At 45.3% G+C, this 16,609-nt stretch overlaps 1 protein-coding gene across 1 annotated transcript in view; it reads right to left on the bottom strand.

The window, feature by feature from the left end:
• Positions 1 to 106: 106 nt before the first annotated feature.
• The window catches only part of ABCC2 (ATP binding cassette subfamily C member 2), a 35,750-nt gene continuing 19,247 nt past the window's right edge, over positions 107 to 16,609 (bottom strand). Inside the window, exons 22-31 of the mRNA XM_066622153.1 lie at positions 14,379 to 14,533; positions 11,539 to 11,694; positions 9,847 to 10,046; positions 9,042 to 9,168; positions 8,542 to 8,643; positions 8,266 to 8,409; positions 7,741 to 7,899; positions 4,421 to 4,587; positions 3,646 to 3,840; positions 107 to 1,048 (exon numbers count right to left, since the gene is read on the bottom strand). Coding sequence (XP_066478250.1) covers positions 919 to 1,048; positions 3,646 to 3,840; positions 4,421 to 4,587; positions 7,741 to 7,899; positions 8,266 to 8,409; positions 8,542 to 8,643; positions 9,042 to 9,168; positions 9,847 to 10,046; positions 11,539 to 11,694; positions 14,379 to 14,533 — 1,535 coding nt within the window. The 3' untranslated portion in view covers positions 107 to 918. The remainder of the gene's footprint in view (positions 1,049 to 3,645; positions 3,841 to 4,420; positions 4,588 to 7,740; positions 7,900 to 8,265; positions 8,410 to 8,541; positions 8,644 to 9,041; positions 9,169 to 9,846; positions 10,047 to 11,538; positions 11,695 to 14,378; positions 14,534 to 16,609) is intronic.

The raw sequence follows: 16,609 nt of genomic DNA, 5'->3' as shown, positions 1-16,609 counted from the left end.
GCCAAACTTTGAAGCTCAGTGCAACCCACCCACCACCCCCCTAAACAGCCACAAAGCAAGGATGTGAAGACTGGATTACTTGGGATAGAGTTCTCAAATATTTATTAATCACTTCTATATGACTGATCCATGAAGTCTCATATGACACTATACCCACTCTTTCCCAGATGAGCAGGAGAAGCCTGGGTGAGGGGGTCAGGGCCTGAGGAGGGAACTATAGCTGCCTACTAGTCCCAGAGCACCATGAATCTGGAATGGTGTGTGGGTGGTAAACACAACAGTAAAACAAGAGACTGGTTGTATTGGTCTACTCAGCAATTTTCAACATTTTTCATCTCACGGCACACTGGCAAGGCACTAAAATTATCAAGACACACCATCAGTTTTTTTGACAATTGACCAGGCACACTGCACTGCCAGCTGGGGGTTTATATGCCCCAGTAGCCCCACTAATAAATGACCCTCCCCCAAACTCCTGCAGATCATTCACAGCACACTGATTGAAAATTGCTGGTCTACTTTATGGCATGAATTGTCTGGAAATTTCCAAGTCTAAAAAGGTTTGAGCCTCTCTTGAGGGAGGATCGTGAGGGAGTGTTGCCATTCAGGGGTCAGTTTAGCTTTTTTGGCTTCATACAGAAGGGGGAAAAGAATCTGCAGCCCATGAATGAAGCCAGGTTTGCCTTGTAGTTAGAGCCAGTGTTTGGACTTGGGGTCAAGAAAGTATCACGTAGTTGTTTTGTACAAGTGGATGATCTACAAAGATGACGTCTGGTAAGTCCAAGCACACCCCATTGTAGCGACATTGCCAATACAAAGAGTTTAGTCATTTGGAAGCAAAGGCAGACCCAGGAAGCAGCAACAGGAGTCCTGCAACACAGGTATGCATGGTGAAACTGGCCTTGAGCTCCAACTCTCCTACAGTGCTGTGTTCTGGGTTCCTACAATGCCTGCATCTCTTGCCATTCCTGCAAAGATGCCCTGTTGTAGAAGCAGCTGCTCAGGACTATCAAACTCCACAATCTTTCCTGCCTGAAGCACCATCACCCTGGAAAGGAGAGAGAGAACATGAGCTTTAGCGTTGGTATCCATACACATTTGAACCCACCTATCTGCCAAGATGAAGAGTGATATTAACGCTAGTGATTTTGAAATCGATGCACTGTGCACTTGCATTTGATCTCTGAAACCATGACAAAAGGCAAAATGCTGAAGGTTTTCCTGGAGCAAATGGTGAATTAAACAGCTGTACTGAACACATGAAGCAAAGAGGGATGCACATAAGAACAGCTCCACTGGATCAGGCCTTAGGCCCATCTAGTCCAGCTTCCTGTATCTACAGCAGCCCACCAAATGCCTCAGGGAGCACACCAGATAACAAGAGACCTCATCCTGGTGCCCTCCCTTGCATCAGCATCCTGACATAACCCATTTCTAAAATCAGGAGGTTGCACATACACATCATGGCTTGTAACCCGTAATGGATTTTCCTCCAGAAACTTGTCCAATCCCCTTTTAAAGGTGTCCAGGCCAGACGCCATCACCACATCCTGTGGCAAGGAGTTCCACCGACCAACCACACACTGAGTAAAGAAATTTCTTTTGTCCTAACTCTCCCAACACTCAATTTTAGTGGATGTCCCCTGGTTCTGGTGTTATGTGAGAGTGTAAAGAGCATCTCCCTATCCACTCTGTCCATCCCCTGCATAATTTTGTATGTCTCAATCATGTCCCCCCTCAGGCGCTTCTTTTCTAGGCTGAAGAGGCCCAAATACCATAGCCTTTCCTCATAAGGAAGGTGCCCCATCCCAGTAATCATCTTAGTCGCTCTCTTTTGCACCTTTTCCATTTTCACTATGTCTTTTTTGAGATGCGGCGACCAGAACTGGACATAATACTCCAGGTGTGGCCTTACCATCGATTTGTACAACGGCATTATAATATTAGCTGTTTTGTTCTCAATACCTTTTCTAATGATCCCAAGCAAAGAATTGGCCTTCTTCAGTGCTGCCACACATTGGGTCGACACTTTCATCGACCTGTTCATCACCACCCCAAGATCTCTCTCCTGATCTGTCACAGACAGCTCAGAACCCATCAGCCTATATCTAAAGTTTTGATTTTTTGCCCCAATGTGCATGACCTTACACTTACTGACATTGAAGCACATCTGCCATTTTGCTGCCCATCCTGCCAGTCTGAAGAGATCCTTCTGGAGCTCCTCACAATCACATCTGGTCTTCACCACTCGGAAAAGTTTGGTGTCATCTGCAAACTTAGCCACCTCACTGCTCAACCCTGTCTCCAGGTCATTTATGAAGAGGTTGAAAAGCACCAGTCCCAGGACAGATCCTTGGGGCACACCGCTTTTCACCTCTCCATAGTGAAAATTGACATGCTCACTGTCACAGACATTTGCCAGTCAAGACTACTATTTACATGCTCAAGTGCAGCTCCACTGAAGTAAAGAATCAGTGTGGGGATAATAACCCTTATCTTCAGGTTGTTGCAAGAATTACAACAATATTAGGGGAAATGCTTTGCACCCTCAAAAACACTATACAAAGTATTACTATTAGAAGGCAGCCTTCCAGATGCCTTTGCTTTTCTGCAGGATTCAAGCTCAGTAATTCCAAAACTGGCAGGGACAGGAAGATCCACCAATGATACAAAAGAGACTGAAGAAGAGGATCTGGGTAAATTAGGTCAGGAGTTAATGGTAGTTTCATCGTGGATTCACTTCTTTGGTTAAAATCTATGGAAATCACTGCCCTAACAATGCATACAAAGTTTCACATATTTCTGTTGATGTCAGTGGATTCACCAGTAAAGTTACAAGGGCTTCAGTTACCATACACATTTTTATTTATTTTTTTTGGTGAGGAATTACTGCTGAGTGAGTGTGCCAAAAGGCTGTCCTCATGAAACTCCTATAGCTTTAAGTTCTCTTTCCCTGTTACATTTTGCATCTGAAGGACCAATTACTGTAAAACTGATGAAAATGAAAAGTCATTGTTTTTCTTCCAGGTCTGGACAGTCTACAGTCCAGTCCTGCATGCCAAATGGAGTTTAAAAGATTTATAGAAATCCATTTGTTCTTTTTGTTTGTGGCTAAAAGCCTGTTGTATAAGGCTGGATTTGTTTTCCTTGGGAGGAAAGAGATTTAACTTGCATGGATTATTCTATGGTTTTCAAGGCTCTAGTTTTTTTTTGCTATGCACGCAATAGACTTATTTTCTAAAAGTTGCTAAAATACATCTCTGCTCTGCTCCATGCAGAAGTGATTTCCCTGTTTGCCTGTCTCAGAGAACAACCCTACCTTGAAAGCTTCATAGTACAGCATTTGAAATTTGGCTTTGTTTGGAGTCAAAACTGAACATACGAGTAGACATACAGAATGGGTGAAACACTCCTTGGATTTAGGTTTCAGAGTATTTTCTAAGAGAGAGTGCAGTGGAATTTAAAGTTACATGGGGCGGCTGCTGAATGACAGCTTCCTCCAAATTATTCAGCTCTGGCGGGTCCTTTCTTCCTTGTGGTTATTCCATTTGGGGGCTGGTGACACCTTTGTCGTCATTAAGCCCTGAACCCATAGCTGCGGAGGTTAAAAGAGCACCCCCCTGCTCCCAACCTTTTCCCACCTACCTGTTGCTGTCCATGATGGTGTGCAGCCGGTGGGCAATGGTAAGCACGGTGCATTTGGCAAACTCGCTTCGGATTGTCTCTTGGATCAGATGGTCAGTTTCCATGTCCACAGCTGCTGTTGCCTCGTCCAGAATCAGGATTTTGGACTTACGGAGGAGGGCCCGGGCCAGACACAGAAGCTGTCTCTGCCCCACGCTGCAGAAACAAGAGTTGTTACTGATGCTGTAAGATAAATGGATGTGGCCATATAGTGCAACTATCAGTCCAATCAGTGCTTCCTGATCATCGAGCCAGGCTGTAACTAAGATAGACAGATATGGTTGGTATAGTCTAATGTTTCTCACACTGTGGGTCAGGACCCACTAGGTAGGTTGCGAGCCAGTTTCAGGTGGGTCCCAATTCATTTCAATATTTTATTTTTAATAGACTTGATGCTACCATGGAATATGACTGCATTTGGGGAAATGTCATAGATCTGTACTTTGAGCAGGCTATTATGTATAGGCTTTTAACAAAGGTAGTCAATGGAGCTTACTCCTGGGTAAGTGTGGGTAGGATTGCAGCCTAGGATTGTTAAAAAATTTCCTGCTTGATGATATCACTTCCAGTCATGACATTACTTCTGGTGGGTCCTGACAGACTCTCATTCTAAAAAGTGAGTCCAGGTGCTAAATGTGTGAGAACACTGGTGTAGTCAAAGACAGTACTCTGCCCATGTCTTGGCTGTATCTCAGAACATTAGCCACCCCCAGTATCCTTACATTGCCTTCTATACCTCAGGTTCTCTCCTCCTTCGCTCACTTCATAGGACAATCCCTCAGGCAGGCCGTGCACGTAAGACTTCAGGTGAGCTAACTCCAGTGCACGCCACACTTCCTCATCTGAGTACTGGTCAAATGGGTCCAGGTTCATGCGCAAACTCCCCGAAAAGAGAACAGGATCCTGCAGATGGGGATGTCATTATTAACATGTTTATCCTGCTCTTCAAGAAAAGATGGCATCAACAGTTCTCTCTTTACCCCATTCCTTACAACAACCCTATGAAGTAAGTTAGGCTGACATATAGTGAATGTCCTAAGGTCACCCACACAGAGATATGAATGGAGGTCTCCTCCTAATCTGATGCTCTAACCCAGTATTCCTCAAACTGTGGGTTGGGACCCACTAGATGGGTCATGAGTCAATTTCAGGTGGGTCCCCATTCATTTCAATATTTTTAATATACAAGTCGTATTAGACTTGGTGCTACCAAGGTATGTGATTGCCTTTGGAGAAATGTTACAGATCAGTACTTTAACAGGCTACTATGTATATGTTTTTAACAATGATAGTCAATGTGGCTTACTCCTGGGTAAGTGTGAATAGAATTGCAGCCTAGGATTGTTAAAAATTTTCCTGCTTGATGATGTCACTTCCGGCAATGACATCACTTCTAGGTCAATGATATATATCACTTCTGGTGGGTCCCAATAAATTGTCTTTATAAAAGTGGGTCCCAGAACTAAAAAGTTTGAGAGCCACTGCTCTAACCATTATACTGCACTGCATACAGGCTTAGGTAGTTACAGCTGGAAGTAATAAGGCTGGGCTAAGTGGATGAAGGAGGGAAGGAATGATTGGTACTCTCCTGTTCTCAGCTACATCCACCTCATAGTCCCTTAGTACAAAGAGATAGATACTATTTGGGCTGCAGAATCAATTAGTAGAATTTGGTTGCTCTCTCATCTCTGAGGTCCAAAAGCACTTGTTCACTAGATGGGTCACAAGCCAATTTCAGGTGGGTCCCAATTCATTTCAATATTTTATTTTTAATAGACTTGATGCTACCATGGAATGTAACTGCATTTGGGGAAATGTCATAGATCTGTACTTTGAGCAGGCTATTATGTATAGGCTTTTAACAAAGGTAGTCAATGGGGCTTACTCCTGGGTAAGTGTGGGTAGGATTGCAGCCTAGGATTGTTGAAAATTTTCCTGCTTGATGATGTCACTTTTGGTCATGACGTCACTTCCGGTTGGTCCTGGCAGATTCTCATTCTAAGTGGGTCCCAATGCTAAAAGTTTGAGAACCACTGGATATGGTATGTAGGGCAGCCATATCTACCCCTGGAGTATAGGGTTGCCAATGACCTTATTTTCCAAATGTGCAGAATCTTCCCTAACGCTATCTTGGTTCTTTAGCTAAAAATCCTGAGCCAGAACTTTGAGGGTGTGAGGAACAGCTCCCTCTAATCAAGATCATGCTAATAAAGGGCCATTGATTGGAATGGAAGGCTGTGTGCTACTTTCCTCTAAGGCAGGGCTGTCCAAACTTTTTGGCAAGAGGGCCACATCATTTCTCTGACACTGTGGCGGGGGCCGGGAATAAATTTGAATAAATTTACATAAATGAATATATTAGAGATGGAACTTATATGAATGAAGGTCTTGCAATAGCTCAAGGACTATAGAAGGCCTTGCACAAAGCAAGGCCGGTGTTTCCTTTGCTGCCACTACTACATCACAGATGTCAAACAGCAAGCAGCCCTTGTCCCACAACTCATTCAAGAGGTCAAACAGTCACCCTCATGCTGAGAGCAGTTGCGTTGGGCCAGCATGGGCTCCAGCAAGTCTCCAGAGGGCCAGAGGCTTGTTAGAGACTGGGGGCTCCCTGCGGGCTGGATTGGGAGTCCGCGAGGGCCGCAAGTGGCCCGCAGGCCGGGGTTTGGGTACCCCTGCTCTAAGGCCTTGCAAATTCGATCTCCCCATCTTGGCATAATCACACTTGCAAGCTCAAGTCTTCCTGGGTAATAAAATTAAGCTTAACTGCCCAGTGGGCAGGCCTCCTGGATAGTCTTTTCAGCCTCCTTCATCAGGAAGCCTCTCCCACCAATAACCTAAGCATGGATGCAGCCCACACCCTGCCATATCTTTTCTCTCTTCAGGAACCTCTCCAATTGGGGTGCATTAAGCCTCTGTGCACTCCTGAAAGGACACACTTTAACTCAATCAATCCTAGGAAAATCCTGGCTGCACACCCAGGAGATGTTCCACATTCCTGATATTCCTGAGCTAATAACAGTAATTCTTTATCTAAAGTTCTACACCTAAGGGCTGCTTCAGGAGCAGAACTTTGGCTGTTTTGGTAGGGTCTTCTTCCAACAGGGACTTCTACTCTGTCTGCTTTTGGGTGAGGTTTAGCCTCTTGCCTCAGTAGCAGCCCTCATCTCCAGAAGAACTACTTCCCCAGTCCACCTAGGGGCACCTTTCTGGCTGCATTTTTGCTTTTTTCTGAAGCTGTGCAGTTGGGGTTCACAGAAGGATATAGTACCCCAGTCTACTCCACAATCTAAGGATAGGTACTTTATCTTCTCTTTCTCCCCATCCCTTCTGAAACCCACCATCCCTCAGTTTCTGTATTAAACCTCCTATTGATTTTATCCTGTTGGGTAGTTCCTGGTAAAAAAAAGAAAGAAACTCAGCCCAGATGGCAGCCAGGTTCTCTCTCCCTCTTTCACTTTGTGCCTGTCCAAATTGAACTATTTACAAGTATCCCCACCAACAACCACTAAAACCCCTGTGTAACTGAGCTTACAAGTAAACATTGCCTTTTCCTTGTTTTTCTTTATTTCTTAATAAAATCTATACTCTTTTGGAAAACTCTGCCTCATAGTTTCTGTTAGCCTAATTGCAGTTTGAGTTTGTTCACTATCCTGTCAATGACCCCAAAACAGCCATTCACTACCTTTCAGCCTCTAGTTATAAATTACCCCATTTGTGTTTAATTCCACACTGGGCATACCAAGGCCCAAGACTCTGTTTGTGTACATGTGTATGACAGCAGTGTTGGCAACAGCAGAACTTTCATTAGGGACCCTTCATGCTACCTTCTTCTGTCCAAGAACTTCCCCTTCCAATGCACTATAGATTAGAGGGTAAAACCTGCCATCTTGTGGCCACATGACTGGCCAAGTGGCAAAGGAAATCCTGACCCAAAGGAACTACCATTGCCACACAGAAGGCACTTCTTGGCTCCACAGAAGAAACATGGTGTTAGTATGCTATTCCTTCCCCACAAGCAATGGCTAGCCCTAGCTCCTTCACTAGGCTTCTCACCTGTGGGATGATGGTGAGGTTCTGGCGCAGGTCATGAAGGCCAAGTGTTGCAATATCAAGCCCGTCAATCAGGATCTTTCCCCCAGCTGCCTCCAGGATGCGAAAGAGGCAGTTAGTGAGGGAAGATTTCCCAGCCCCTGTCCGGCCCACAACGCCAACCTGAAGAGATAGCAACCCAAAGGGTCAGATTAGACTGCCAGAGCTCCCTTGCCCCTTTCCCATTTCTCTGGTTCATTAATTCAACTAGATAGCATCCTCTGTCCCTGCAAGAAACAAGCAGCCCTATGCTGACTCTAGCACTGCAGACAGTAGTCACTGTTCTTCAATTCCAGTTGAGAAGGTCACCCTTTGAGTTTGAGCAGCCTACAGGTTTTCAAGCCCATGGGATGTCAGCCCAGCAAAGATGGTCATGCCATTGCCCACCCACCTGCACTTCATGTCTCCTTTTATCTCCACTGGGTTCTATCACTTTCTCAGCATACCTTCACAGAACTTTGCTTACCTCCCCACCCCACAGCACCTCACCTTCTCAGTGGTCTTGATATCACAGCTGATTCCATCAAGAACAAGCTCCAGTTCAGGCCGGTACCGCACCTGATAGTCCATCATATTGATCTCTCCTCTGTTGGGCCAGTTGGGGGGTGGTCTCTGTTCTGTCACCCATGGGGCCTGAAGAGAGATACCAAAAGACATTACTGAAACCATTTCATTGGTGCCTCTTCCATGGCATTGGAATCTTGCCACCAATTCCTCCCCCCCCCCCGCTTTTGACAGTTGGGCATAATCCCAGGATCTCTGCACCTCATTTGCCACCTCTGTGTATTCATGCACTCGTTCGACAGCCACAATGTTGGTCTCCAACTCTGATGTCATCCGCACCAGCCAGTTCAGTGTCTGAGTCACCTGCACAGCAGAAATGAAGGGATCACCATGCTAGTATTAGTTCTCCCACCCTTCCCCCAAAAGAAGGGTTCACTGTTTCATTTGGCCATATTTACAGGCTCCAAGAAGAATGGCACTTACCACAGAACTCTGACTGTGGGGATCACAGTCAATTTCAAAGAACACTCCCCCTACTACCTGGTGAATGGTCCCAGACCTTCATGAGGATAGGTTCCCTCACCCCACTTCTCTGCCACTTTATTTTCAACACCAGGTCCTTGTAAAACCTAGTTAAAATGAATCCCCCACCCAAAAGTTCTGAAATAAATTTGAAGAAGCCAACATCCCAAAGTCCTTCAGCATATGTGATAGCCCCAACCTGGCAAACTCTCTGAACAACTTTGATTCCAGCCACTTACATTGAGAGCTGAGGAGATGGAGAGTCCCACAATGCCGCTGTCCAAATTATTTCTGGCCAAGACTGCCAGTAGTGCAGCAAAGAAAACTGCCAGATTCCCCACAAACTCTAAACGCACAGCCAGCCACCTGTAGAAGAGGACAGATTAGGTTAGTGCCCCATCAGTATGGCAGACTGTATGTACCTCGCTCTATGCCACCTCAAATCCAAACCTCTTTTTAATGACTCCTGCTACAGATGCCCAAGCACCACCTACTTCCTCATCGCTCAAATGCTCATGGTCTATGCTCAGTGGCATTTGAGAGGAAAAGCACAGTACTCTGAGGTCACCTGGGGTAAGATGTGCATGTGGAGTCGCTAAATAAGGCCAAAAGAAAATTGAACATTTGCTTCCAGCCTTTCTAGTAATACATGTCAGGAAAGTTCACTTATTGACATCATCTAGTGCAGGGCCACGCGGACCCGGTGCAGGGTGAGCAGACATTTTGGTTCTGCTTGGATGCAGCGCAATGGCCTCTTCTTTCAGAGGACAGGAACGCTCTGGGCAGTCACATCTGCTTGGACGTCCTGTCATGTAGCCCTCTGGGATGCAGGGCAGAAGATGCGACTGCCCAGAGCATTCCTGTCCTCCGAAAGAGGAAGATGTCACGTGTTACCCGAGTGGATTGCTCAGATACAATCCATACAGGGACTGTATTCTGGGCACACAGCAAGCACAAGTTTGAGCGCCGCTGATCTCCTGGCTAATGGCACCTTCTGCCCCCATTTGACAGCACAGCCTGAGCCTGTCCACTTCATAGCCTTACCTGTTAGAAACGATCCAAGAGTATACAGACTTCTGATTGATGTCCACAATCTTCTCATTGTGTTGTAGGAAGCGTTCCTGGTGCCCATAGGCCCGGATTACAGAAAGCCCTGACACAGTCTCACCAAAGTGGGAATAGATGGGAGACCTGGTGACTGAATCCAAGCGCCGCAGCTGGCGTGATGTGGCCACATAGAATCGCTAGAAGCAGAAAGACATGCCAGAGAGGGTCAGAAGCACAGCATGGATCATCTGGTTATCCCATTTAAATTTTGGGTGGCACTCGCTCTTTTAACTTCCTAACGTTCAAACTTACAGCAAATGCTTCTCCAATGCAAGAGCAATACTATGTCATCCTAGAGCTTTAAAGACATTCTGCGTTGGGGCACATAAGCAAACATGAGATCCTTTTCTCAGTCTCTTTTTAAAGCAATAGCCTGCTTCTTTAGGTTGCTAGGAGTTTGCAAGCAGGTCACATCAGACCACAGAAAAGAGAGCAGGCCTTTTACATGCCAAGCCAAAGGCTTAGCTCTCCAACTACTCCACAAACAGTTACAGGTCTAGGAGATACTTGCTTATGAGAGACAACTGAAGCTTTTCATCTGTACTTTAGTAGTCCCAATCAAAATACAACAGGCCAAATGCTTCAAGTACAGAAACACTGGAGAAGTTCTCTGGATGTAAAGATATAAGTATGTTTTATGGGAGGAAAATGCTGAATTTTTTCACTTGAATTAAAAAAGTGGGGTTTGTTTTTTCTTTGATTTTATATACCTGAGCCTCAAAGAACTGCTCTACAATACAGTTCTGTGAGCTTTCCATAACTTGCTGCACATCAGAAAATCCATACAAGGAAAGATGCTCTGATGGAGAGTTTTTTTTACAAAAATACTTGCATGGAGTCAACAGTTTCTGGCCAGAGTCCAACACAATGGTAGTAATGACTGATTTCAATGCGCTTAAGCATGCTTATCTCTGTATTATCTTTTGACCTTTGTCTTTAAGCATATTAAATATTAGGAAATCCATTCAGGAAAGAAAGTGACAGTGACTTTACAATGACAACATAGATCTTGATTAATCAATGGCAGCTTTGAATTGACTTAAGAATATTCTAAAAAAAAAAAAGCTAACAAATTTGGATATAACAAAGAAGGAAGAGGTATTCAATGCCTAAGAAATTAGCAGCAGTTTATGTGAACAAGGTTTTATTGCCATCATACAAAAGGCCCTGCTCTCCTGCACATTTTGGTTATGTGATCATTTTCTAGCTGCTGGGGGCATAGCTTACTCCGGTCCAGTTACTGACTTTCCAGCTAGCAATAACCTTTTTGAACTGGTACAAAGGACATTTAGGTTTCATTTCTATAATTCTGATCTTTCTTCCCTAAATTAGGTTCTTCAAGATGGCATTCAAGAATCCAGCTTAGCTGTCCATAACTCTAGCAAGAATCTATAAGCGTATCACCTCTCTCTTAAGGCCCAGAGTCCCAAGTAGCCAAAAGAGATATCTTTTGTAAAGTTATTCTGTTTTATCTGCCTTCAGTGGTTCAAGGAACTAGGCCTGCAGCAATAATGAAGAGGTGATAGGGCTTGGAACTGGAGATTAAGGGCTCATGCACCAGTTCTGAATACAGACAAGGAATGGAGTCAGAGGAATGTACATTCCTGAAGACAGTGAGTCTTGACTCACTTGAACAAAGTAGTAGATGAGCCCCAGAGGCACAACAACAATTGCAAAGTAAGGTGTGGCCAGACAGATCATCAGTAGGGTACTGATAATTCCCAAAAAGCAGGTCACCCAGGAGCGGAATGACATAGGAATGGTCTCATCCACAGTGAAAATGTCCTGCAAGAAAGAGACAAAAAGAACATGAATGAAATGAATGAAAGGATTCAAACTTACCATGACAAGTTTCCTTTAGGCAGTGGATAAAGGTTTCCTTGCACAAGCCTGCCCCTCTGACTTCTTCCTAGATCAAATATGGCTATGTAATGTTGAATCTTCTACTTGCCCCTCGGGTGATACGCCCCAATTCTTTTCCCTCTCACACAAGACCAGAACCAGGGAACATCCACTAATATTGAGTGTTGGGAGAGTTAGGACTGACAAAAGGAAATATTTCTTTACCCAGTGTGTAATTAGTCTGTGGAATTCCCTGCCACAGGATGTGGTGATGGTATCTGGCCTAGATGCCTTTAAAAGGGGATTGGACAAATCACTGGATGAAAAGTCCATCACAGGTTACAAGCTGTGACGGGTGTGTGCAATCTCCTGATTTTAAAGGTAGGCTACCTCAGAATGCCAGATGCGAGGGAGGGCACAGGGATACAGGTCCTGTTGTCTTGTGTGCTCCCTAAGGAATCTGATGGGCCAGTGTGAGATATAGGAGGCTAGATTAGATGGGCTTTTGGTCTGAGCCATCCGGGCATTTCATATGTTCTTAAGGAGTTTAAGCACATCCTAGGTCTTTGCTTGGTCCGTTTGAGAGCAAGAAAAAAAGGCAAAGTTTTCAGTTTGTAGGCACAAGACCAAGTTTCAATGGACTTGTTTTGCTGAGACGGCTTTCTGCCCCTCCCCAGTGTTATGTAGTGGAGTACTCTGTTTGCCTTCTTTAAGAGGACTTGAAAATTCAGGAACTGAAACAATCAATGAGTGACTTGTGAATCCATGGGCTGACCCTCATCCAGTTCTTCCCCTTCGGAGACATGTACAGAGACATCTTGGTGGTTGGCATCACTGCCCCCAGCTGTTAACAGAGGAAGGGGGAAAGGCAAATCTGAAGGTAGAACCCTGCATGGTGATCAAAAAGGAAGGAAAAGTGTTGGTTGTTCACCTTTTGGTAGATGATGATCAGGTGAACCTGGATCAGAAACTCCTCCCCCAAGCAGATTAATACTGACTCCTTGGATGACAATTCAAGATACAATATTCATTACTTCTGTAGGAGGGACATGTTTCTTTCCTTCAAGACAGGAATCTGGGACTTCAGTGAACTTTCCTGTTTGAAATGTGAGTGCCCCCTGGTGTCTAATGTTAGAACATGCAGCTGAAAAAGTCTGGAGGAGTACTTTGTAGTTCCAAGGGTACCAGTTTCTTGAGTAAGTGGCAGAGGGGATCTGGCAGTTCTTCACCCTCCAGGACAGGGAGAGAAGGAGAACGCTATTTCCTGGAGCAGTTGGGTGGCAAACGCACCCCTGAGAAGACTTATCTTGGTTGGCTTTCTGGTCCACTCTGCTACAGCTTCTACAGAGCATGTGGCACTCTGTGCTGTGACTCTGATTCAAAACAACATCAATGAACAGAAGCTGCTTTTCAGTTTGCAGTTGGCACCAGAAGCTTTAGCTGCTGCATGTTGCAACATCAAGGACCTTTGTCTTTCAGTGTTTCTGGGGAACTGCTGGTTCTTTTTCCTTGGGGTCTTTAACCACTAGCCTTGCTACCTGTAGTGCTCTTGCCTATGTCCTGCCCCTTTGTGTCTTTGGTGAAGCCCCTTTGGTCTTCAGCCAGAGATAGGCTGTCACTTTCAGAAACACCACTTTCAGCATCCTTTGACAATACTTCTACAGTAGTAGTGCCAAAGTACTTCTGATTAACATTGTACTAGTATGGGAGAGGGTGAGGAGGATGCCATGGGTGATTGAATAAGACCGCTCATGAATCACTACTCCTTACCTCACAGGGTTGTTGTGACAATAGAAGAGGGGCAAGAAGAACCATGTACACTGCCCTGAACTCCTTATGAGGAAGGCTGTGATAATTGATTAATTCATTCACAATACAGTTTCATGAGCAAAATAATCTTGAACAGACCTCAAAGAACATACAGTTGAAACCAAACAATTGAGAAACACACTACAGACTGGAGAGCAAGAGATAATTTTTTTCTATAAGCCCACAGCACATATATGTTGTGAAAGAAACAAGTTTGAAATCATTCAATGAACTGAGGGGTGTCAGAGCTTTGTCCCTGACTTCTATGGATGACACAGCTGGCTATGAGCAAAATATCAAAATAACAGCACAATCCTATGCACATATGCTCAGAAGTAAGTTCAGTGGGACTTACTTCCAGGCATGTGTGCATAGGAAACCTGAGGGCTCAATCCCACCCAACTTTCTAGTGCTGATGCAGCTGCAGTGCAGCCCCAGGGTAAAGGAACAAATGTTCCCTTACCTTGAGGAGGCTTCTGTGACCGTTCCCCCACATCAGGATACAGCGCATGCCTGGTTGGCACGGCTGCATCAATGCTGGAAAGTTGGATAGGATTGCGTCCCAAGTCAAATAGATCCCAGGGCATGGTCTACACTACAGCAGCAAAGCTGAAGATGCTAAGCAGGTCCGGGATCTGGTCAATGCCTAAATAAAGAGACTGCCTAGGAATCCTATACAATTTACCTTGCAGTCTATCATAAAATAAATAAATAATGCCAGGGAGCCATGACTGGGGGCAGCAAGTGGGTTCACTTTGGCAATGACGTTGAGATGCCTGACTTTGTCCTGTTAAGCTTCACAAAGCATGGACTCATACCTTGGCAAACCTGTTCACAATGCGGCCTGTTGGTGTTGTATCAAAGAAACTCATAGGTACTCGCAGGATGTTACTAAGTAGCTTCTCATGTAGGACCCGAGAAGCTCTGACAGCACCTTGGGCAGCCAAAAGGGATGAAATCAGCAAGAATATGGCTGGAAGTAACAAACACACACATTGGTGAAGGCCAGTGCACAGAGAGGTGCTAACAAGATCAGCCTTTGGTATTTTGGTACATCAGATGAAATATAGCCTGGTTTCACCCGACTTTGTGGTGTACCCTAAATGAGAGTAGCCCTCAATCCTTTTTCTCTGCCTCTTAGTGAACCCAATGTGATAACCTTTGGAATCTGGTTGGATCTCTCATCTGCAAAAGGCCATCCTAGACAGCTAGCTGCCCATATGCATCCAAGTACCAGGCTGGCCGCTAGGGTTGCAAGTATAGGATTTTGACTGATGGTACCCAATGCAGCCACCCTGCTGAAGCTAAGGAGGTCGAAGCCAGTGCTTGGACAGGTGACTACCTGGAGAATTCCAGCTATGCAGCCTGGAGCCCTATGATGGGACATAAAAGGAACAAACAAAATTGCTACCAACTCAATGAGAATTTAGAGCACTGAAGGGTGACCTTGGGCCAGTCACTTTCTCTCAGCCTCACCTACCTCACAGGGTTGTTGTGAGGACAAAAGGGGGGGGAGCACTGTGTACACTGCCCTGAGTTCTGTGGAGGAAGGGCAGTGTAAAAATGTGGAAAAAAACGAATAAAATAAATAAATGAAATGCTCTGAACTCAAGGGATGCTGATCTTTCACAATCCTTCAGAGGCTCGGAAGTCCAGTTGGCCAAAACTGAACCCAAGAGATTCTTGCAACGCTGAAACACACTGAAACTTCAGTGCAATTTTACAGGCAGATATACAAGAGCATAATTCTGTGACGCATTACATTAACTGGCACGGTATAGGTCTCTGCAAACAGTAAGCAGTGAGATGGACATTAACACTAATCAACCTGAGCATAACAGGAAAAAAAATCTAGAAAAGCATCCTTGCTGTGTTTTTTCAAAATGCATCTCAGAAAGTATTGTAATGTGTGCGTCTTACATCAAACTAGAATAAAACAAAAAACACTGTATGCATGGATTCTGAGAGAAAGTTGCACAGAAGAGAAAATTTGAATGAGGTGCCTTTTTGGGTAGAGAATATCTCTTTTCTATGTTAGGCAGAAGCAGAGCTTAACTAGCAAATTTTGGCACATCAGATCCAACTTTCCTGTGGAGAGCAAGGAAGCTGCACCCTGGGCCAGAGCCCTTGCTCATCTCTAGTTATGCTACCAAGAGCACAATGCTAGGTGACTCAGAAGTAAGTCCCAGTGTCTTAAATAGGGCTTACTCTCAGGAAAGCTTGCTGAGAAGAAGATACAGAATTGCTCTTCTTATATATATGATCTTATATTTCTTATATATATGATGGGCTTTAACAAAGACCCATAATATATACAGTCTTAACAAAGATGCGGCAGAGGTAGTTCCCCAGGTGGTGCATGATCTGGGGGCCTATGTCCAGATAAAGGTTCACACTTGTTCCTAGCCAGCTTCTGAGGCAGCAAGGGCCCCCTGCCGCCACTGCTCCCCTTCACAGCATGGCAATCCAGAGCCCAAAGGAATGCTTACTAAGCAATTGAGAGTAAGCAGTGACAGCAGTAGACCATCTTTTTGTGCCACCCCCTAGTGCCATTTTACAATTCTGTCCCTTGAGACTGCATTGGGGCATTCGGGAATGGTTAAATGCAGCGGCTCGCAAACTCTCAGGGAGAAGAGAAGGGGGCAGGGGAAAGGCAGTAACGTGATCCCCAGGATCGTGCCACTGCAGACACAGAGGGGGCTTTCCCGAGCAAGCCTTATCTGCTGCCAGGGTCTGGAGGTCCAGGGAGCCCTGTGGGGTTTCCACAGCGTGGAAACATTGAAAAACGCGATCGTGACCCACTTCCAGTTTTACGTTCTCAACCCGGAAGTAGGTCATGATCGTGTTTTTCATTCATGCTAGGTGACTCAGCTATGTGACCCTGGCTTACCTGGCACCACAGGGGGTGAGTGAAGGACAGAAGGCAGTCCTTGCGCCCGGCTGGAAAGGCCCAGGGGAGAGGCTGCTGATGGCCCCCACGATTATCTGCAGCAGCACACCCATGGAGTCGCCTGCTGGGTAAGGCGCTGTGGAGCTATCCTGGGGATTC

Source organism: Tiliqua scincoides, chromosome 3 (assembly GCF_035046505.1).
Source record: "Tiliqua scincoides isolate rTilSci1 chromosome 3, rTilSci1.hap2, whole genome shotgun sequence".
Taxonomy (NCBI): Eukaryota; Metazoa; Chordata; class Lepidosauria; order Squamata; family Scincidae; genus Tiliqua; species Tiliqua scincoides.
The sequence above is the reverse complement of the archived record's forward strand: the minus strand, read 5'-3'. Positions and strand labels throughout refer to the sequence as shown.